This window comes from Neofelis nebulosa, chromosome 10 (genome assembly GCF_028018385.1).
Source record: "Neofelis nebulosa isolate mNeoNeb1 chromosome 10, mNeoNeb1.pri, whole genome shotgun sequence".
NCBI lineage: Eukaryota > Metazoa > Chordata > Mammalia > Carnivora > Felidae > Neofelis > Neofelis nebulosa.
This window is the reverse complement of record NC_080791.1, coordinates 68,069,313-68,092,905: the sequence shown is the minus strand read 5'-3', so window position 1 is coordinate 68,092,905 and position 23,593 is coordinate 68,069,313. Positions and strand designations below refer to the sequence as shown.

Genomic DNA, 23,593 nt, shown 5'->3' with positions numbered 1-23,593 from the left:
AGTGACATCTCAGTCCTGTGGCTTGGCAGAATCCAATCTTGTTCCTATTATTCCTCCACAGCCTTTGTCTCTGAACTTTGCATCCATCCCTGCTGGAAGCCCCAACAATCTCTTTTTTCCTAGGGCTCTGGAAACCCCACTTGCCATGAAGCCAGACCAAGGATTGAGTCATTCTACCTTTAGGGCCCACTTTCCCTTTGGAGTCCCCAAATCCCAATGGACACCTCTGGCCCCAAGGCTTTGCATGGTGCTGCCATCTGGTGGGTACAGATGACCACTGACATCTCTCTCCAGTGAGTGGTGAGTGGACTCCTTGCCATTGGCCAGGATTGGTCCTCTGTTCCTTTTAATCCCCAGGCAGGGTATTCCACTTAGAACTTAATCACCCAGTAGTTAAACTCCATTAATGACTGGCTTTTCCAACCTTGGCATTAAGGATATTCTCAATGAAGGCTTGCTAATTGGTGGGATGATAGCGTGGCTGGACTGGTGGGTAAGAAGTCCTACTGAGCTCCCCCTCAAATCACATGAAGAGGGCAGCTGCCTACACAATATAAAAGATGGCTGAAATCCAAAGATTGTGCCAGGGAGACTCTATCAAGGATCTCCAGCCCTTTTTATAGATTCTTCAAGGTACTCACTTTCTCTTGGAGCAAGAGTGGAAGGAAACCCCAGGTCCAAATGCTGGGCATCAGTTTAGGGAAATACACTGTCCTGGAGTCTCTGCTAGGCTTGCTCACATCCATTATCTGATTAAGTTCACAGTACTCCCCTGAAGTAAGATTTATTTGAAATAAAGGTGAGGAAACACTTAGGAGTTAGATAAATGACCCAACTTGAGAATCTGAAACATTCTTCCAGTTCAAGGATGATTTTTAGCAGCTTCCCAGGCTCAGAAGAGGCCCATATTGAGACTGTGAGACTCCAATTGTATCTACATGTCTGGGGTAAACTTAGGCAAGGCCCAGAGCAGCTGGTCATTCAGACAGAACCTCAAGGGCTCAATAGTTACTTGCTGGATTTAATGTAGTTGAACGGGGGGCTAAAAATACGGCCCATGTATTGTTTACAGGAGGGTTTACATGGAGGCTCTTTTCTGGCCTTGTGACTACAAAACCTTTGTGGGTGAAGTCTTTGTGCTTCCTTCCAGTTCACTTGTTTATAACCCAAGGAGTTGGCAGTCTTAAGTGGAAATTTGAGGGTATGGCAGGCAACAGTCCCTGAAACCAGCTTCCCATATGGAACATCCTATCAACCAATGCAGATCACTGTACTACTGATGGTGAAGATAGACATTATGAATAGATAGCCAATGTGCTGGAACCCAGCTAGACAAGATAGCACCTTGCTGCCTATAGCTTTACTTCCTGTTAGCTTCCATCAGGGGAGAGAGCACTGATACTGGTCAGTGGAGAAACCAAGTACAGGTGACCCTTGAACAATGCAGGGGGGTTGGGGAGCTGACCCCCTGCACAGCTGAAATCCAAGTAGAACTTTTGACTCCCCCCAAACTGAACTGCTGATAGCCTACCATTGACCTTAGCCTTTCCAATAACATAAGCAGTCAACTAACACATACTCTGTATGTTATATGTATTGTATGCTGTATCCTTTAGTAAAGTGAGTTAAAGAAAAGAAAATGTTATTAAGGAAACCATAAGGAAGAGAAAATACATTTGCAGTACTGTAATGTATTTATTTGAAAAACTCCGCATGTAAGTGGATGGCACAGTTCAAACTCATGTTGTTTAAGGGTCAGCTGTATTGCTAAACAGTGGGATGGAGTTCATGGAGGTGAGTTCTGGCCCAGCAGGGGAAAGACAATATCCTCTGTGGGAAACTCACCATGTCCTGAGCACCCACTATGTGTCCTGCCCTAATTAAAGCCCTTTCCGGTGCATTCTCTCATTTTAATCTCCACAACAACTCCTTTGACACATGGGAATACTGAGTCCCAGCAATGTTTTAAAATTTGTCCTACCTCACAGTACTAATAAGTGGCAGATCTGAGATTAGAGTCCTGGAGTTGGGCTGCCCCTCCAGTGAATATTCTTTGAACTGGTCAACTTGACCCTGTGACCTTTCAGAGAGGAGAGCCTGTACTTCATTCTTTTGTTGCATTCTTTCCCTCCACAGTTACAAATTATCTTAGGAGATCGGCTGGACAAAAATTTGAGGTCACACAATCCACTTTGTTTTTGCCTTAAACCTTGTAAATTGGGGCTTTTTCCCCCCAGTAAGAATGTGAAAAACGAGTATTGCTTCCTCTCTGTCTAGCCCTGTGGAGGTTTAGGAAGATCCTGGGAAGAGATGAACTTCTGGAGCTCCTCCTGGGAGAAGGTGCATGACAGAAGGAAAGAATTAGACCTTTGCCACTAGCTGTATCCAAGGCCGTTGCTTGTAAATTCATCCAACCGGAAGAAAGTCCAGATCCTTCATTTGTGAGCTGATTATACTTCCAGAGGAGGAGAAAGGGAGAGGCAGGTTTTATTCCCTCCTGGTTGTAGATTTCTTTACCTTGATTTTTTTTTCCCAGAAAAAGATAAGTGTGTGTGTGTGTGTCCTCTCCTCTCATACATATTGACACATATATCCTGTTCTCCTCTTCTCTCTTCCCAACCTGCTTCCAGCTGTGTGAAAGAGAAATCTTCCAGTTGGTATCACAGCGTATTTTGGGGGTTTTGTAAGCAAAGCACTGGCTGATGGCCATAAAGTGCCCCTTCTTTGGTTTTGTGCCCTCCCTCCTCTGTGGGGCCAGTTCCTTGAATCCAGAAAATATCACTTGAGAGAGCCACTGTGGGTACTACTACCATGGCCCATTGGGGTGCTGATGTACAAGGTGGCTATGCAGCAGGATGCTCCCTGACTCTGCAGGCCAAGGAAATGCACCCACAGATGGAGAAGAGGATATAAATCTGTGTTTAAAGAGCCTTTGTTTAGAGGAATTCTATTCAGCTGCTGAAAAGAAGTGACTTCAGCAGAAGGGGATAATATGAATAAGTGTATTTGCTCTTATAACAAATAAAATAGTCTCAGCCATTAGAGCCCAGCCATGTCCCTTTGCTGTCAGTCACAGTTCTGTCCTCTCTAACATCAATTACAAACAGCATGCATAAGGACTTTACAGTTCACAGAGAGCATAGTCTGCCCCCAATGCCCCTGCAACGCCTCTCCCCTTTCTGTGCAGAATTTCCCTATTCACCGAGATGAGCCTAGTTCCACATGGATGACAACTGGGTTACAGGACACAGTTTTGTCCTGGGAGCTGTGCAGACATTAAAAAAAAAAAAAAAAAAAATCTAGATGGGGCAAAAATCTTCCAGGGGGTTGGTGGTGATGGTGGTGGTGGTCCAAAATCTTCTAGGAGATTCTTCCTGGGAGGCTTAGCCCCTTTGGCAGTTGCCAAGCCTGGAGCCATGCAGGAGGCCAGAGGACAGAGGGCGTCAGACAGGCGGAGGCTGGAGTGAGGCTAAGGAAGAAGTGGATGCCCACGGGGCCTGACCAAGGGCAAGGATAGTCAGACTATTCTGGCCCATGTCTCCCCCGCCTCTCTGCTTCCCGGCGGCCCAAAAGAGGGACAAGGAGTCGGCCGGCCGGGGACACCAGAGCGAGAAGCCCCGCCGAGGGGCGCTGAGCCGCGCGACCCCGCAAAGACCGGAGGTCCCGGCGCAAGAGCAAGAATTCCCCTAGCATTCCCCTAGAGGTGGAATCTGCCGACCTAGGGGCTGAGGCTGGCGGCGCGCCTCTCCGGGAGCCTCGAGGCTGGGGCAGCCCGCGCGGACGCTGGTGGAAGCTCAGGCGCGTCCCTGGAGGGCGGGAGCCAGGGGCGGCCAGCAGGTGGGGCCCGGGGGCCGGACTCCGCCCGGCGCGCCCTCCCTGTTGGTCCGCGGCAGCGCAGCACCGGCCCCTCTCCCGAGCCGGAGCGCGATTGGTGGCGGCGCTTGTCGCTCGGAGGGGGCCGGGCCGCTCTGCTCCGCTGCTTTCCCCGCCGCCGCTGCTGCCGCCGCCGCCGCCGTCGCCGTCCTTCCAGCAGCGCGGGCCGGTCGGACCGCCCAGGCACCCCGCGCTGGCGATGGGAAACGGCGCGGCCGTGGACCCAGGTTGTGGCAAAGTTTCCCCGACGCGCGTATCCGGGCGCGCGGCTGCCGGCCACCCGTGACCGCTTCCAGAAGGGCTAGGAGATTTTTAATTTGGAAAAAATCCACCTCGTTTCCTTTGTCAAGCTCTCTCTCCGGGTGGCCAGCGGCGGGAGCTCTAAACTTGGGCACGGCGGCTCCACCGCAAGCAGCTCCGGCTGTAGGAGGACCTTGGGACTCAGGTGCTCGGGCGCCCAGCGGCCCGGGGCGGGCGAGGGGGTGTGCGCGCGCGGGGGAGTGCCGGCGCGCGGCGAGGAGGGTCCCCCGGGAGCTCTATATGGAGGAAGGAGCCCAGAATGGTGTGCACCAGGAAGACCAAAACTTTGGTGTCCACTTGCGTGATCCTGAGCGGCATGACCAACATCATATGTCTGCTCTACGTGGGCTGGGTCACCAACTACATCGCCAGCGTGTATGTGCGGGGGCAGGAGCCGGCGCCTGACAAGAAGCTGGAGGAAGACAAAGGGGACACCCTGAAGATTATTGAACGGCTAGACCACCTGGAGAATGTCATCAAGCAGCATATCCAAGGTACGGGCGCCCCGGGAAACTTGGGCCGCTCACCAGGCCCCGGAGTGCCCAGCGAAGCGCCGGGTGCGCTGGGGCGGGTGCGCATGTAGCCGGTAGCTGCGGGGTCTGAGGCCGCAGAAGCTTGGGGGGCTGGGTGTGCGCTCTTGCCTGCGTGGGGGACCCTCGCTGTCTGCGGCGGTGCGCGCTTCTCCAGGGCACACGTGTGTGCGCGGGGCTCCACGCGCGGGTGTGTGCAGCTCACTGGCGGTGTGGGGGAGCGCTGCGCACGTGTCCAAATGTGCCCGAGACTCCGGGCTGGTTGCTCGCCGGCTCTCGGGATCGCACACAGGTCCGGCTCAGAGTGTGTACGTGCATGTTTGTGTGTGTACAAGAGAGAGCGGGCGCGGGCAGTCGAGCTCATTTGGTCCCTTGTAAGGGCCCACGGCGAGATGCTCGCGCGGCCCCAGCCTTTGGCATTTAGAACCCACAGGCTGCGGGACAAGCCTGGACTAGGAAGATTGCGTAGACCCAGCCCCAGCCCTGCTGTGCGCCGTCCGTAGGCGCACAGGTCCGTTGGACCTGTAGGGGAAATCTGTGGCTGGGGTTGCCGCTTAAACCTATAGCGGTGCCCACCCCCACCACAACCAGCGGGTCCAGGACCCTCTCCAGGAGCAGGTGTCGACTCGTGGAAGAAGCACGGGAGCCTGGAGCTCTGTCCACTGCGGTGGCGCCTCCGCCCAGGACCGAGAGAATCCCCCCTGGGCTGCACCTTCCCCGCGGGGCCGGGCGAAAGCCGTTGCCTCCGGTAGCTCCACTCCCAGGCCCAGGGCATTCCCAGGCCCAGGGAGCGGTTGGGGCGGAGCAGACAGACCCTCGCGGAGTGGTTCTTGAGTCTAAGGCTGCACGAGGTGGTTGCCCTCCATCTAGGCCAGGGCTGGGGTCAAGGGGAGGATGGCGTATGGGAGCCCTCCCTATGCAACCCTGTCCGATGTACTGTCAGAGGCAGGGGATGGAGAGCTCCCGGCTCCGCGGGGCACTGGTACTGGGTGTGCACACACGCGCGCGTCTCACCCGTTCACACTTCTCTTTTCGTCACCTCCCCACTTCCCCTGCTTTCTACCAGCGTGTGAGCTTCTGAAGGGCAGGGAACCTTGTTCACCTATAAACCTGGCAGGCCATGCAGACTCTGGGTCCACTACCTAGCAGATCTTGTCAAATATCTAGCTGATGGAAGGCTTTCTTCCCCAGGAGCACTTTCTTTTGTTTACACGTGGGCGTCTGCACCTGCTGCCCCTGCCAGGGTAGAAATAGGCGCTGTGTCCACATTTCCCATGGTAACCCCACATGTCCAGAATAGTTCCTTCCCAGGGGAGGTCCAGGTGAGTGCAGGAGAGGTGTACATATCCCTTGTGCTTTCTAACTAATGACTTCAAAACAAGCTCATGGCTTAGGGACACTTCCCTCGAAAGGAGACTGTTGACAGCTTCTCCTTCATACCTACCTCTGCCTCTCAAACTGGAACTGGGCTTAGCAGACCGATTTATCTATCTGATGGCCCCTGTTGCTGCTGTTTCTTACCTTTTCCATCCTGTAGGTTTGGACTGAAAATTAATCAGCAATAGAAGTACAGTGCTTGCCCCAGGGTGTTTCAGACTGTTCCCAGGGAGACACAAGGCCATACCTTACTTTGACGTTTCCAGTTTGCCCACAGGTTTTGAGAGATTTTCATTCACAGATTCCGCGTGAGTGTGTGTATATATATTCCTGAAAAATGATTCTCTTGTGCTTTCCAGTCTGCTCAGGGAGGAGGTGAGCAAGGTACTGCTTTGGGAAGCAGTGAGGAGACATTGTTAACCCATGAGCTCATCACAGAGTAGCCCCTATCATATTGAATGTGGACCATGTCACATGATTTATAAGGCTCTACATGAAAGTGAGTGCAGTTTTAAAGCTGAAAGGAGCCTTTGTGATTTTGTTCCCAGGAAACCTTATAACTACACATTGTTCGGAACTTTTAAATATATACCTGAAAAAATTGGGAGAGATGGGAAGCAAAGAGAGAACAGGATTCTTAAAACATACGTTGGTCCGGTTCTCTTGGGTATGTGCCCTGACTGTATATTAGGACTCCTGTGGATATTCAGAAATGACCAGGTTCTCAGGACAGAAAGGTGAAAGCCACAGGCTCTAGAGGGTGGGGAAGTGTCAGTGACTTGGGGAAGGCTAGATGGGAGACAGGTAGAGAGTGGAGGTGACTTGGTTGGCTGCGCCGTGATAGGGTAGTGTGACCAGTGACAGCCCTCCCAGTGGCCCCGGAGCCATCCAGAGCTAGGATTCAGGGGATTAAGTGAATTTAGAGATCTATGTTTAAGAGGCCTGCAAAGTTTGGGACTGGCCAAGTGCAACTCTTTGGAGGCAGAGGGTAGGGAAGGACAGTCAGACCCTGGTACTCAGTGATATACACTGTTCATGTGTATTCCACTGTTAAGTTTCCTCCAGTTAGTACAGCCTTTTGAGCAATCCAGTTTACTGTGCTGAGCTGAGGGAGAGGAGAATAAGGGGTAATGATAATGGCTGAAAATTATATAGCGCCCATTATGTGCCAGGCACTTTATGTATATTGACTAATTTAATCATCACAACCCTGTAAAATAGGTAGTATTAACTCCATTTTACAGACAGAGATAAAGACTTGCCTGGGTCACATTACTGATACATGGGAGTTCAGGGATTTAAACCCAGCCCATCTGGCTTCAGGGTCTGTGTTCTTCACCACATACTGTACTGTCTCCTTAGAGGGCCAGCAGCTCACAGGGGAAACAGCGATCCCCTGGAGTTACTTGATGATGGAAGAGGGCGTCAGAGTTAGAGACCTCAGAAGATGCCCAAGGAATGATGAAGTCAGAACCTGCCCACGTTGAGACTCTTCCATAGGTAAACTCAGGAAGCTCTGGGTTTTGTTTTATTTTATGTTGAGAGACAGAGGTTACTTTCACTTAAAAAGTGTTGGTGGAATACCCAGGACAGTTCCTGGCACATTCTGTAGAGCGTAGGTGTTGGATAGATGAATGGATGAATGAATGAGTGTATAATGTGGATGCCCAGTGCACCAGTTAGTCATTTATGAAAGCGTTTCCATTCTCAAACGAATGTTTTGCTTTGGAGCCTTGCTCAGGCTTCTTTTTGCTTTGGAAGGAAAGTTGTCCCGGAAACTGCAAATGTCACAAAATGTTCTGCAGAATGTGTCATAGGCCTTGCAATTAGAAGAGGCTTTGGAGCATCACCCTAGAGGTCTGTTCTAGTCATGACTGAAAAGTTTATTTTCCTCTTGGGGGTTGCAGTGATATTTCATTTTAATTTGTTTTCTGATTGAATGATTTAATTAGATGGTGTTTGGGAATCTCTTGGGAATGTAAATTGCAGTTTTGAAAAAAATTTTTTTTTTCAAATAGTTGGTAAGCGAGAGGGTGGATAGCTCCAGATTTCAAAAATAGCATCCTGTTGGGCTGGAGATAAGTGTTCGTACAGGTTCACTCTTCGGAGGAGAAAGATGGGATTGCTGGACGTGGTGAGGCAGATGAAGCAGAGGGTGTGTTGAAGGCAGCTTGTGTTTTGGAGAGCTTGGAACCTACTCAGTGTTGGTTCCTGTCTTATTTTGGAAGTCCCGTAGAAACTGAAACAGCTTTCTCCTTATCTTTTTCCTTCCTTCCTTCCTTCCTTCCTTCCTTCCTTCCTTCCTTCCTTCCTTCCTTCCTTCTTTTTTTAATGTTTATTTACTTTTGAGAGAGAGACAGAGTGTGAGTGGGGGAGGGACAGAGAGAGAGGGACACAGAATCCGAAGCAGGCTCCAGGCTCTGTGCTGTCAGCTCAGAGCCTGATGTGGGTCTCGAACTCATGAACTGTGAGTTCATGACCTGAGCCGACATCAGATGCTTAATCGACTGAGCCACCCAGGCGCCCCTCCTTTTCTTGATTAGTATCTTTTTGAATCTGTAAAAGAATGTGCCAATATTAAAGAAAATAATTAAAAATGTATAAAATTGCCTTTAATTCATTTTACTTTAATACATCTATTTTGCATTTGAGCCTTCCCTTCTAACTTTTCCCATCTGCCTCCGTATTTAAAAAAAAAGGTGTAGTCATGGTTTGCATGTAATTTCATATTTCACCTTTTCTCAGCTTGTTTTTTGTTAGAAGTATTTTTTCATGTTTGCTACATAGTATATTGATTCAGTCTTTATTTATTGGAGATCTAATATGTGCCAGGTAGCACAGTGGAGAGGTGACATTGGATATGGCAGTAAATCAAGACACTCCCGGACCCTGCCACTGTGGACTTGTTTTTAAAGAACAATAGATTCCCTCTTATTCAATACAGTTGGGCTTTAAGGTAGTTAATTGAAAAACTGAGTAAAGAAGAGAATAAAACAAAATAGTGCATATCTGCATTAAGTATTTTATTTTCATTTTATTTTTGAATATTTTGTACATTCATTTGCCAGCCTTTTTTTTTTTTTTTTTTTTAATTTTTTTTTTTTTTCAACATTTTTTATTTATTTTTGGGACAGAGAGAGACAGAGCATGAACGGGGGAGGGCCAGAGAGAGAGGGAGACACAGAATCAGAAACAGGCTCCAGGCTCCGAGCCATCAGCCCAGAGCCTGACGCGGGGCTCGAACTCACGGACCGCGAGATCGTGACCTGGCTGAAGTCGGACGCTTAACCGACTGCGCCACCCAGGCGCCCCCATTTGCCAGCCTTTTGATGTTAAGGCCAAAGCTCGTCATTGGGCGGGGCGGCGGGGGCCTTTCTGATCTTCTTCCTTGCATAAGCCACTTACATAATGTGCTATTTTACAAAGACTGATCTCTACTTCTGTTTCCTTTAAAATTCATTGAGAACTTGAAGATGCTTATGAAGCAGCCTCTGTGTAGTAGCCTGAATTTCTACGACTTTTGCCTCATCCTTCGCAGTGATTTTGCTCACATGCAATTTGAGTGCTATTTCAGTGACTAGCTTTATAAAGTCTTTGCAAAGCAGTTAAATTAATTTTCTTAGAAACAACAGCTCTCATCTTTTTAGCAGTCATATTCCATTGGTTTCCAGAATATGTAATTAAATTAAATTATTCTGTTACAATGACAAGTACCAAAGGTAAAAACACATTTGGGAACAAACCCAGAGGACTGTTGGTAGCCAAACAACTCAGTCCTGAGCTGGAGATGTGAGTGGGGGCGGGAGAGAAAAGCTGACACAGAAGGACAAAGGCATCCTGGGGCTGGTTTCCCAGGGGGATTGAAAGCATGCTTCATTAGGAGAGGTGACAAAGCGGAGGGTTCTTAAAGAGAACTTGTACTGTATTTTTAATGACTGCATAATATTCCACCATCGGTATAACCATTATTGATTTAATGACTTCCCCATTACAGAACATTGGCTTTTCCACTACAATTAATGCAGAAATGAACATATCCACCTCATTTTTCTTCTTTTCAACTATCTTTAAGGATCTATTTCCAGATGTGCGATTACTACGGACTCCAAAAGTAGGAATAGTTTAATGAACGATTGTTGTTAAAATCTTGCTACACAGCCACTTGCAATGTATTCTTGTACCAGTTTCATGGAACCTGGCCAGCATTGGTGGTATCATTTAACTTTTTCTGGGCAAAGGTAATCACTGTTAAGTGTTCTTTTGATTTGTACTCCTATGATTACTGTAGAAGTTAATAACTGCCCCCCCCCACCTACCCCTGTTACTTTCACCTTGTATTAGTGTCTTTTGCCAGTTTTTCTCTTGGGATATCAGTTTTTGTGATTTGTATATTATATATATGTATGGTATATTTACATAGATCACTAGTTACACACACACACACACACACACACACACACACACGGCCTGTATTCTATATTATGTACATATTTTTTGCTTTACATAGATGACTTAGGGCAGTAGTTTTCATACTGTAGCCCCAAGCAGCCCCAAGCTTCTGGAAGGTTGGATCTGGGACCTGACAAATAAAAGGGTCAACTGAAGTCTCCTGGACCCCTCCTGCACCCACATGCTCTCCTCCTCACAGCCAGTGTATCTCCTCCTTCACATGCCTTATATTTGGTGTTCTATAGAATGTTTTATTTTTTAAAAGGCTGTGTTTTTTTTTTTTTTAAAGAAAAGGTTGAAAATCACTGTTTTGGGAGAAAAAGGCCTGACTATTACATTTTTGTGACGGATGATGGTAGCATAAAGAATTCAAGAGAGTAAACACATCTGAAAGGAAATTGAATTCCTGGGTAGTGTTTTTATAATATCTATTTACCCTTCTGAATACCATGATTAATAATGTATTACATTATATGACTAATTTCTAAATCCATTATCTTACTTCAGTGAGTCAAGATCATCCCAACAATGGGAGAAATGGATTATTAACTGCTTTTTGTTTCCTAAAAGTTTGTTAGGCATATTCTATGCATATTAATGTATATTAGGTCACTAAAAACAGGTTGCTTGCTCTGATTACAAACCATTTGTGGTCCCTAAAAGTCAGAAAATGTCCTAGGTCTGGATGTGGGGAGATTTTTTTTTTTTGTCCCTTGTAGCTTTTGGATGTCACCTAGAATTGGCTGGTGTCCTTCTCATCTGATCCCTGACTTGGCATGGTTGTGAAGAAGAGGATATGATGTTTTCTAAGTGCTTGTGGAGTTTAGTTGAGGAAAGGGTGTCATTTAAATAGTAAAGCTATTTTTCCTTCGGAATGAACTATGGCGTGTGAAGTTATATTAGTAACAGTGATTGATATTTTGAGAGTGCAAGAGCAGGATTTAGAAGTTGGGCCCAATTACCTTTATTAATAGCCCCAGACCGCATCTTCATGGAGTCGGGAAACCTTGCCAAAGAATACAACTTTTTTCCCATGGCCAAAGAATTCTCATTTTTATCCACAAGTGTGTAGGCTGTAAAATAAATGAATTCCACATTCTTTCCCACTCACTCGACATAAATTGTTATTTGCCCTTGATAAGTAGGTTGATGTAGAATCTCAAGGAGAATTCAGAATGAAATGTGGGAGAACCACAGTCTGGTTTCCTGGTCTGTGAGGGCCTTGAAGGTCAGCTGCAGTCACTTGGGCTATGCCGGTCTGTGTTTTTCCAAAGGTATTTGTAGGATTCAGAGCCACATACAAGGTTACTGGACCATCTTCATTACCATCCTGTAGAATTTCTGACTTCACTTCACTTGGGAAGCCAAATGCCTTGGGGCCATTGCCTTTTGGAGGCTTGAGGGTCTCTTTAGGATTGTTGCCCTTTTTCATTACTTGGGTCCTGTCCAGGAGTCTAGGAGAGATGGCTGCCCTGTGGAGAAGCATATAGGAAGGCAGTCTAGTAGGAGGTGATGCTGCACAGAAGTTTCTTTGTGGGAAGCAACAGGCTGAATGAGTGATGAATGTGGCCAGAAGGCAGTAAGATGGGATTTGGGAAGAAAGAGGATCACACATAAAGATGGAGGGGCAGAAACCCATAAATGTGAGACGGGCAACCGCAACAGAGTGCAAGGGGTGGGGGGGCTAGGTCTGCTGGTTCATGATCCAGATGAAATGAGTGTTGCCCTCACTTTTCATGCTGGCCTTGAATGTCTCTCCGGCGCTGGGAGTCCTTGAGTTGGTTAGAGATTTGATTATTCCATGGTGCCTACAATTACCAGCTTATCAAATCTCAGTCTGCCTTTGGGGGTGGAGCAGCTCCGTTCCACAATGCAGTGTGTGAGTATGGAAGCGCTGAATGTTTTCCTTCTCCTCACACGCATGCCTTCACATGCAGGGCACACGCCCCAGGGTGGGGCCAGGATGGAGCATGTCCCTACACAGTGCACGCATTCTCACTCTGTCCTTTTTCCTCCCACTCAAGAAGCGGATTAGTATGCAAGAGAATGTGATAACCTTGAAATCCCTTCAACTTACTAGTTAAACTTAATCATTTGTATGTTTTGGTATTTTAGTTATTGTTAACGACCAACCACTGTACAACTGTTCCAATCTAAAATTTGTTGTGGTAGTAATCGGGAACAACTGCTGTCCTGGAGTCCTATTTGTGGGGCTGTGTACTTTTTATGGACCCAGCTGAGTGCAGCCAACTGGAACTTTAAGCAAGAGGATTCCTGATTATATGAACACTAACGCTTGGGTAGTTTTGCTGGCTACACGATTATGTCTTTTTCTTTTCTTTTAAAAAATTTTTTTGTAATGTTTGTGTATTTTTGAGAGAGAGACGGAATTCGAGTCAGGGAGGGAGAGAGAGAGAGAGAGAGAGAGAGAGACAGAATATGAAGCAGGCTCCAGGCTCTGAGCTCTCAGCACAGAGCACGTGGGGCTCGAACTCACAAACTGCGAGATCATGACCTGAGCCGAAGGCAGGTGCTTAACCGACTGAGCCACCCAGGGGCTCCTCCTCCCCCCTTCCCGCACCTCCCGCCGACTACAGGATTATGGACTAAAATATATTGCTAGGACAAATCGTCCCAGTGGGTATGGGGTTCTGATGTAGCCCTTTCACTGCCCATCATTCACCATCAGTTTTGTGAAGGCTTGCTTTTCAGAGATGAAACTGCCTTTAATGAAGCTTTGTGAAAGTCCTAAGTGTGCAGTCCCAATGAGACTGTGACAGGCTCTCCGTATGAGGCCACTGGTGAAATGGTGTTAGAGCCAGCAGATGGTTCTTTGGGCTACGTTTTGTTACTGCTTCTCTTCAGGAGTTCACAAAGTACTGTGTTTGGGAAGATCCAGAAGAGTGGTATCTGCACCCCTCTCCTTGGGACAGATGAGAACAATGAAAAATGATGTCTGAAGAGGAGGCTTAGGGCCACCTCTTTAGAATAGCCATTGTCCAGAGTTTAAGACAGAGGTGTAGCCCTGTTTAAGATTGCTGAGTATTGCATTTTAAGCCCTGGTGACTTGTTTGCTTAGCCCATCCATCTCTGTATCCTGGGATGGACTTTTTTTTTTTTTTTTTAATTTTTTTTAACTTTTTTTTTTTTTTTTTTTTTTTTTGAGACAGGGAGAGACAGAGCATGAACAGGGGAGGGTCAGAGAGAGGGAGATACAGAATCTGAAACAGGCTCCAGGCTCTGAGCTGTCAGCACAGAGCCCGACGCGGGGCTCGAACTCATGGACCACGAGATCATGACCTGAGCTGAAGCCGGACGCTTAACCGACGGAGCCACCCAGGCGCCCCTGGGATGGACCTTTAAAGGCCATTGAGATCCCAGAGAAATGGGAAGGTAATTCAGGGACCTGGGCAGGACAGGATTTGAATCCTGGACCCATAAGTGTCAGGCTAATAGCCTCTGGGACTTTAGGAGAACAGTACCAAAATTGCTTGAGCCAATGAATATAAGAGTAAGAAAGCTAAGAGGGGATTTGAAGCTTCAGAAGTGACAAATGAGAATCCTAGCCAAACCCTTGGCTTATTTTAAGAGCAACAGGCATATCAAGTATTGAAGACTGATTATATCAGGAGGCACGGAGAAAGAGAACTCCTGTGTGGCAAGGACTGGACTAGATGCTGTCCATGCGAGGTTGCTTTTTACCTTTGCAACGTGGACGGAGAGTTTTAGAGGTGAGGACAGTTAGACATAGACACTTAGAGAGTTTGCCCAAGGTCACACACTGGTACGTGGTGGAGACAAGAAGGGAACTTTCTAACATATATGCTCCCTACACAAGAAAAAGAAAAAGGTGAAAATCACAGAGAGAGGACCAGGAGATCATTCTGTTGGAGACTGTGTTCAAGTGTAAGCTCAGAGGCCTCAGGGCAAGTGGGGGACTGGTGGGGGTGGGGTGCCAGGCAGGTGGCTTGGTCTGTCCTTATGTAGGTGAGGAGCCTCGAGGTTGGGTGCCAGAGGCGGAGTCCTTGCTCTGGAAGGGTGAGCAAGCTGCTGCTCCGGAAGCTGTGGAGAGCCCTCTCTCTTGGATCATTGTGGAGCATCATAAGCCCCCAGGAACTTGTCCTGCAGGACAAGCAGAAGGTGCCCGAGGCAAGCTAGAGCTCATTCCAATTCCACGTGGGACTAGAGAGCACTCACTGTGTGCCAGGCGCTATGCTGAGTGCTTTCCTGTCCATTGACAGAGTCGTGTGTCTTCTGGGGTGATCAACTTGTCCCATTTGCCCAAGACTTTCCCTGGGCATTGTTTTGTTTTTTAATTAATTTATTTATTTTGAGAGTGAGAGAGCATGAGTGCGTGTGAGCGGGGGAGGGGCAGGGGGGGAGAGAGAGAGAGAGAGAGTGATAAAGAGAATCCCAAGCAGACTCCTCTGTCAGTGTAGAGCCTGAATGCAGGGCTCGAACTCACAAACAGTGAGATCATGACATGAGCTCACATCAAGAGTCAAAATGCTTAATGGACTGAGCCACCCAGGTGCCCTAGGACTTTCCCTATTTTAAAACTGTAGTTCCTGGCTCCAAGGAAGCCCCTTGAACCCGGGAAAACCTGGATGGTTGGTCATCCTTATCTTCTCACACTGTTAAATTCTGTTTAATGGCAGCTCCTAGCATCAGGGCAAAAATAGCCCTTGTGATTACACCCTATCTGTGTCTTCTGGTCTCTGCTCTTGAACGTTGACTTTGTCCAAGAGTAGTAAAGAGGACAGTGAGGGTCCCAGCAGCCCCTGCCCCATTCTCTCTGCCCACACAGGCTGCCTCCTCTCTCCTTTGTTATTCCTCCCGCCTTGGCACTCTGTTTTTTAGCTGTCTGAGCCTCTCAGGATTTGGAAAGGAAAAAACAATTGCTGTAAAGGAAAGCTCTAATAAAGTGGTTTGGGCACAAAACATCAGCAGCTGTTTATTTGCCCAAAACAGTAGGAGTCTGTATTAATAACCTTGTGAGTTATATGCTGGGAAGTTAAAAGTAAGCAAAAATCTTACTTGAGACCCGCAAATGTGCCTTTATTCCTTTATTGAACTAATCTCTCTTCCTGTTTACGCTGGTGACATTTTCTATTATCCATGTGGAAGATCCTTCTTGATATTCTGCTCCAGATTTATTTAGCTCTGCCTTGGTTAGGGTCCCAGAGCTGAGGGGTTTTCTGGTTTCTTTTTATTGCAGTTATGATGCTTGGTGTTTATGTGGTTCCCACCTCAAAGGATCTTGACCAACGGGACAGGCGTTGTCTAATTAATCATCATAATATTTCCCTGATGGGACAGAAGGAGCCACGGAGGAAAGGGGGGGGGGTTGGCGGTATATGTGTGGGAGAGGCTTTAGACCTGCCTCTCAGTTCAAGGGCTTGGAACAGTGAGTCTTTTAACATTTTGGTTTCTTCCACATCTAAATCTCAGCTTAATAATAAACTGATCCTCTGATTTGCTTTATTTTCTAAAAGACTGTTTGGAGGAAAGTATACATTGTAGGGATTATGATGTAGACCAAGTCTATAATTGGGCTAGGCTTTTTAAAAAAATTTTAATGTTTATTTATCTTAGAGAGAGAGAGAGAGAGAGAGAGAGAATCCAAAGCAGGCTCCAGGCTCTGAGCTGTCAGCACAGAGCCCAATGTGGGGCTTGAACCCACAAACTGTGAGATCACGACCTGAGCCGAAGTCAGATGCTTAACTGACTGAGCCACCCAGGTGCCTGGGCCAGGTTTTTAAAAAAATATTTTACTAGAATCTGGAGATTTATATTCGAGGGGAAATGTAATGGAAAGTGGATACAAGAGACTTTTATCAAAGATTCAGAAGTTGGAAAAAGAAACCAGTGAGGAAGTGTTGTAGAAATAGGCCCGAAGTTGTCTGGAGAAGAGATGGGAGGAAGAAGAGAATTAATGTTTGTTGAGCATCTCTTGCGTGCTAAATGCTTTGCATGTGTTACATCACTTTAACCTTGTAAGGAACCTTGTGGGATGCTGTTAGTGCCATTTTACAGATGAGGAAATCCAGGCTCAGCAACTGTAGTTAACTTGTCCAAGATTATGTGCTTACTAAGAGGTAAAACCCCATTACTTTGCTAAGCCCCTTAGTAACAGGTCAGGGATCCTCTTGTTTTTCTGCTGTAGCGATGCTGATCAAGAGAAAGCAAGCTTATCCCTTACTTTCAGCAGAAAGTTTGCAGATGAGACTGGAAGAAAGATGCATGACAGAAGCGAGGCCTTGAGATGGGTTACCAAGTGGCTGTTTTGTTGGTATCCTTCCCTGGAGACACAAGAGGATGCCTGTGCCAGGAGCTGGCCGGGACTGAGCACTCAGGAAAGCTGAAAGAGGCTCCAGGGCATGGCCCTTTGAAGCCAACAGTATCATTTTTTTCAGGAGAGGACTTAGTGTGAGCAAGCCCATCTCCTCCACTCACTCAGACCTAAGGTTTTTGGGGGTCCTCCAGGCTCAGGGAATGGGGTCGGGTGGGGGACCATGGAGGGGACTGGTGCACACAAAAGAAACAGCAGACATGTCCGAGTTTGCCAGGAACTTCCCATTTAATTGAGGAAATGGAATATTCAGGTAAAGTGGATATAACGGTGGGCCCCCAGCTCTGTGGGAAGATATAGGAGGTGGACTCCAAGGCTGGCATTAGTTTGGATCCTGGCAGGGTGCCAGCAGTTGGGGGTGGGGCATGAGATGGTTGGGAGAAACTACAGACCTGCTTCCAAGTTCCTATTCTTCCCCAATATGACTGGGAATTTGACAGTGACCTGATACGTACTCCTGCTTTCTGTTGGTCACATGCTCAGATCCTTCCCTTCCATCATCCAACCAGCATTTACTGAGTGCCTAGCAAGTGCTGAGGGTACATCAGTGGAACAAAGACAAAAATGTAAAGGCGTTGTAATTAAATGAGATGATCAGGAGCTGTCCTGTCAGCAAGGACTTGAAGAAAGTTAGGTGTGAACTCTGCCTGGGGGAAGAGATTTCGAGGTGGAGGGAACAGTGTAAAGGCCCTGGGGTAGGAATGTGCCTGGTGTGTTTGAGGAACCGTGGGTTAGCTAGTGTGGCCAGAGCAGAGTGATTATGGAAGAAAGGGTTGGGGGATGAGGCCAGAGAAGTGCTGGCTGGGGAGCAGATTGTGCAGGCCTTGGAGGCCACTGTGGGAGAAATGGGGAGCTATGGGTAGGGGTTAGCAGAGAAGCCCAGCTTTTAAAGGCATCAATCCAGGCTGTTCTGTGGCTACTCCCTGAGCACTCTGCAAGGGCTTGACTCTGTGCCAGGCATGTCAGGAGATGAAAAAATATATAGGACATGGTTCTTTCCTTTAAGAAGCTCATAATCAGGCCTAGAAGACAATACAAGAAACCGCTGAAGATCTTTTGCAAGCTAACTAGTGTAATGAGGGTTAAAATTGAATTCTAGAAGAGTGCATCATCAGAACGGACTTCCTGGAGGAACTGGGGCTTATGACACATCTCGGAAGAATGAGGAGGATTAAGAGGAGTGGAGCAGGGAAGATCTGGAGAGGGTAAGCTCAGATCTTAACCAGCAGTTACCTGCGCCTCTCATTTAATGTGGGGAAAAGCATGCAGGCAATCGGTGGCTGGAATCGGCGCTGCTGTTTTCAGGGTGGGTGACCTTGGGCAAGTCTCTTCGCTGTCCTGTGCCTCAGTTTCCCCAGCTGTAGAAAGGAGGGCGGTTGCTCCGTAAACACTGTGGGATCGTTGTGCTGATGAAATGAGATGCCATGCGGGAAAGCACCCCCACCCTGCCTGTCATGGAGCAGGCATAGGGGCAGGAAGCACATTCTTTTCTTCAGGCTTCCTTCTTTCCCTCTTTCCTTCATTTCCACTATCTTTCCTTCTTGGAGCTCACATAGAAAACACGATCAGGAATGTATTTTCTGGTTGTAATGCCTAGAATAGCAGATTTGAAGCCCATTTCAGTGCCATTAGACATGATGTGTGTGCTAAGACTTCCCCAGTTACATCTAGCCTGAGAAGGTCAGTAGTGAGATGAGAGGGGAGCCTGAACTAATGCTAATACTCAAGTGTCTCCGTCTGACTTGCCTACTTCTCTGAAATTCTAAGCCTGCCAGCCTGGGGACCTGCTCCTGTTTGTAGAGAAATATTTGTTTTGTAAAACCCACTTGGCATTGCAGTGGGCAGCAGACCATGTCAGGAATGTGCTATGTTTGTAGGAAGCTTGGCTGGTGGGAGAATTATGCAAGGTGCCCAGTTACCTGGTCAGAGTCTCATTTCCCCAGTGATGGATGGGAAGGACTCTCCCCGATGACGGAAGGAGAGTCTCCTTAAGGAGAGACTTGGGTTTTTGTGTGTGTGTGTTTTGACCTGCTGACAGAATTGCAGTCACGTCAGCCTATCTTCCCGCCAGGGTGAATTTGATTTAATTCAAAGCAACGTGACTTATAATTTCGATTGCAGGCAGGAAGGTGTGATTTAAGACAATTGTCAGGGAGACTCAATTTAATCTTTTCTTTCTACCCCCTCTACAAAATGTGTATTTTGTTGTGTGATATAATTTTAATATACATTCTTTACAACTCAGGATAGATGTAGTTTCACATCAGGAAGCTCCACTCTACATTTTTTTTTCTGTTAGTACTTAACTATTTAAAGTGCTTGTGAAGAAGATTATAGTGACAGCAGAAAACTGAGGGATGGTTTTGCTTTCTTACTAGAGAGAATTGTAATAAATAACTATGAAACCTCCTGGGCGATTGCCATTTCTTGATTAGCAGGGAGTGTTTGGGTCACAGAAAAATAATTGTTGTATTTACCTAAAACTGTACAGTTGTGAATCTTAAGTGTTTTTCAACAACATCCAGTTGTTTTTTAGCAACACAGGCATAAGGATTTTTGAGTCTGTAATTACTTTCAAAGTACAGAAAGTTGCCTTGATTTTTATAAATTGAGAATTAAATGTCTTATTTCACCCTGGTCCATATTAGGAATGTATGGTATTGTTGTACAGCTCAGTGCAGCCCTTCCCTCTTTCCTCATCTATTAGCAAAGAAGGCTGAGATTTCTCAAGTTGTATCTCAGTTGGGAAAGCTCTAGCCTGGTAAAGATCTAGAAAGATCTTTACTTAGAATCAGAGCATGCTAAAGCCCAGAAGTAACAGCACCCACACCCTCAACCTGTTTGCTGAGGGATCCAAGCCCCAGTACAATTTGGTGACTGTACTGACGGCCCTCCCCTGGGCCCTGGAGACTTTGGGATGGGGATGGAGAGGTCTGAATCAAGTCTAGAAAGTTTCCCTCTACATCCTTTTACTTCTTTCAACCCCAGAAGAAGCTTCTGCAGTGGGAAAATAAACCCTTGGTTATATATTCTCAGATAAAGCCAGATGCTTAAGGGACAAGGGATGGATAGATTTCCTTAGATGGGGTCTGAGGGGATCCCTTAGTCCCCTCTCTATGGCCTATCTGAGTGCCTGGGGCTGGCACTCTACTGCCTGGGATCATCTTAAGGATTGAGGACACAGCTGTAAGCAGGACCTGACTTCGGTTCCCAGCAGTACGTGGCAGCTCCTGGAGATGCGACCTCTATACTGGGAGCAGACTTCTTCCCAGCTTTCCAGATCCCAGTGGTGGTGCCCATGAAGGAGGGGCAGAGATTTTACATCAGGAAGAGGAAATGAGAGAAAATTGACACTTATCGGTCACTGACTAGATGTTTGGCACGGTTTAATTCACTTCATCTTATATAAGCTTTAAAATAAGCCTGTGAAATCATTAGCCCCATTTTATAGATGAGAAAGTTGTACTGTACTGTAACGATTAATTTGCTTTTCTCATTACACTCTGGGTTCCTTGAGGGTGGACAGAGTCCTAATTTTTCCAATTTCCTGTTTGATACAGTGGCAGGCATGTAGTTGGGGCTAAGTAGGAATTTGTTGAGTGACTGAATGAATAAATAAGCAGGCCTGCCTGAAACCACTTAGTAAGAACATTCATAGCCAGGTATCTGGCTTCAAAGCTGTCTGGAAGGGAGGCCACGGGACTGAAGAACTGATTCTCATCCTTCCAGGCTTAGGGGTGGCTTGCACGAGGCTGTCTCAGGCTGTGTCCTCCTTCTGGGTCAGAGACAGGAAAACACGCATTTCTCGGGTCTCTTTTAAGGCACCTCACAGCTCATACTGTCCTAGCAAGGTTTAATCAAAGGGAAGCAGCAGCTCAGTAGAATGTGTGTGTGTGTGTGTGTGTGTGTGTGTGCGCACGCGTGTGCAAAATGTGCTTTCCTGCACTGAGATCCCCCAGGAATCAGCTGGTGAGAGGAGTGTGAAGCCTTCAGGGGAGCCTCGATATCTTTATTTTAATAAAGCTGTCACTTGTGGTCACTTTCAAATGAAAGCAATCTTGTAGGTACAGAAGGGGAAAAACAAACCTGCACCAAAAAGTGGAGAAAAATGCCAGAAAAGATGTAGCTGAACAGGGAAGCTCTGCTCCAAAAGGAGGGACAGAGTTGGGGTCACTTAAATGGATACCTAGGGAGCCCATAAGAAGTTGAAAGCATAGCTTAATTTCTAAGAAAGGATCGAGAATTCCTCGGGGCCCTAGGAGCTAAGGGAAGGTTGGCCTTTGGCTTCCTAGTCCAAGTGGCAGCAGCTTGGGCTCCTGTCCACGCCGAGGCCTGTGAGAACCTCACAATGGATCCCACCATCTTGAGGTGGCTTTTGGATGACAGTAGTAAGTTGGGACCAGCTCTTCCCACACCCAGGAGGGAGGTGGCAGCAACTGTCTGCCTAGAGGAGGAAGAATTCTCAGAGGGGGCCGCTCTGGACTCAGGAGGGCATTTTCTCTACCTCTGCTGTCACAGGTCCTTGGGCACCGAGGGCGGAAGTTGGCGCAGTAGCGGAACTAGAAATTGGGCAGGCTGAGCCTCTTGGTTCCCTGGTGGCCACCTGTGGAATAACCCCCCCATGGGTGTCAGTTTGGGTTGGGACCCGTAGGCCCTTCACAGCGGCCCCGTGCACCTTCACCCACCTGCTGCCGTCAGCAGGCCCAGGAAATGGGCCCAGGAAGAAGGTTCTTCTCTGACTTGGCCCACTGGGACAGATCAGCCCATTAGCAGGAACCACAGAGTACTGTGATTTTTCTTTTCCTATTACTCCCTGATATTTTCAATTTTAAAAGAATCATTTAAACAGTAGGGTAGAAGAGGGCGTAGTAGACATAGGGGAAAAATGGAAAATGTCATTTAAAAATGACTATTCCATTCTTTGTTACCTCAGCAGGCAGATGGCTGCCTCACCTTTTGCCCACGGCCAGGAGCAATAGCCTGATGGGTCAGCCGAGGAGAGCAGTGATTTTATTTTTCTTTTCATTTCAAACAGATTGTGTAGCCCTTGGGGTGTGGGGGACCGGTGGAATGAAACTCTGGGCTGGGAAACTAATTATGCCTCCCTGCATGGCTGAGCTAGTTAATACCAAACTGTCATTGAGGCTGATTCTTCCCTGGGGCAGAAAAGCTTCCCAAATTCCTTATCTCTTTCTCTTTGCCTTGGGAGTGGAGGCCTTTTGGTTTTTGCCAGCTTGAGAGGACAGGAACAACGTTCAGGAAGCTTCTGGAAGCTCTGAAATGGTGCTCTGGGTTCTGGTTCTAAACATGCCCTTCTGATACACAGCAGCCTTACCTCTACCAGCTCAGATGAGGTGCTGAGTTTTAGTCAGATAAACTTGGTTCAAATTCTGGTGTGCCACTCATTGGTATGATGTTGCCAGAGGCCGTCCAGAGTGTCTAGGACCGTGAACAGATTGTGTGTCCACCCCTTCCCTCCCCACTCCCCGGTAATGTGGGCTCAACGACAGGTCACCTGAGTAGTAAGCCTGCCTCACTTTACTGATCCTAAAACTGAGACCCAGCCAGGTACATGGCATGGTCAGGGTGGTGTCACCAGTGGAGACCACACATGATGACAGACAATCAGAAATTCAATAATCCTTTTAAATGGAGTTTTAACTTATTAAACACACCAATGCACTTCCTTGAAAACTGGTCACACATATATGACTAAGACATATTTATTCAATCTATAGATAGTAAACTCACTATGCTTTGCAATAGCTCTGACTCAAGTACTTTCTGCCCTCTTCCCCCCATTCTGGAGATCTGTGGCTCATAGTCCATGTAGTCCCCAGCTAGCCAGGTGTCTCAAATTGCAGTGGATCCAATAAAATCTATGAGTCTTTTTAAGGACAGAAAAAGGATTTTAAATATTGGGTAGCAGCATTTAAAAATATAGCCTTTGTGTCAATGTGAAGATCATGAATATTCAGTTTGTACACAATCTTGAGCAATTAGACAGATGCATATTTCCAGGGAGGGTGTGTTATCCTGATGGCTGAGGGGATTGGGGCTGTCTATCATTTCAAAACCAGATTTCCCTGGTGACTTCAGAGTCTGATTTTAAGAACATTTGGGAATGAAGTGTCAGAGACAGCCCTATTAACTTTCCCCAACTTTGCCAGGCTGCATTCCCCTTGCCTACATTCATAGATCTAGGCTTTAGCTGAGAAATTCCCAAGTTGCCCAAGAGAGAAAAGTAGATTCTGAATGCATAGGTGATGGCTGATTCAGAGTTGAAACAAAGCAGCCCATTTCCAGCCTTGGAGGATGGGTGTTACATGGCAAGACTTAGTCTTGGCTGCTGGTGTTTTTTCTTTAGAGCCCAGTCCCTCCATGTTAAATCCCTATTAGAATTAATTGATTGTCTTTGGAGAAGCACCAAATGCAAGTTGAGATGGTTGATGGGAAGACATGGCTTAGAACTGTCCCCTTTCAAAGGAGACTTTGTATTAGCCAGGAATCCCTTCTAGCTGTCCAGGAGAACCAGAGTTTTAGCAATTATATATCCCCAGGTTTTCTGGGGCAACACATTTTCACGTATTCTGATCTGTTGTCCCCAGAAACCGTATAAATGAATTGTAAATTCTAGTATTTCCAACATTTACTGCCCTTCTGGTTCCCGTACCTGGAAGCTGTACAAAGCCCTTGCCAGAGCACATGTCCC

General features: G+C 47.1%; 1 protein-coding gene across 3 annotated transcripts in view; it reads left to right on the top strand.

Moving 5' to 3' along the window:
- Positions 1-3,974: 3,974 nt before the first annotated feature.
- The window catches only part of GALNT18 (polypeptide N-acetylgalactosaminyltransferase 18), a 351,823-nt gene continuing 332,204 nt past the window's right edge, over positions 3,975-23,593 (top strand). For 2 of the 3 annotated variants that reach the window (XM_058688250.1, XM_058688253.1), the window contains exon 1: positions 3,976-4,667. In XM_058688250.1, the coding sequence (XP_058544233.1) occupies positions 4,433-4,667 (235 nt within the window). In that variant the 5' untranslated portion in view covers positions 3,976-4,432. Of the gene's footprint in view, positions 4,668-23,593 lie in introns of all 3 variants that reach the window. The other variant, XM_058688252.1, reaches the window with a different exon arrangement.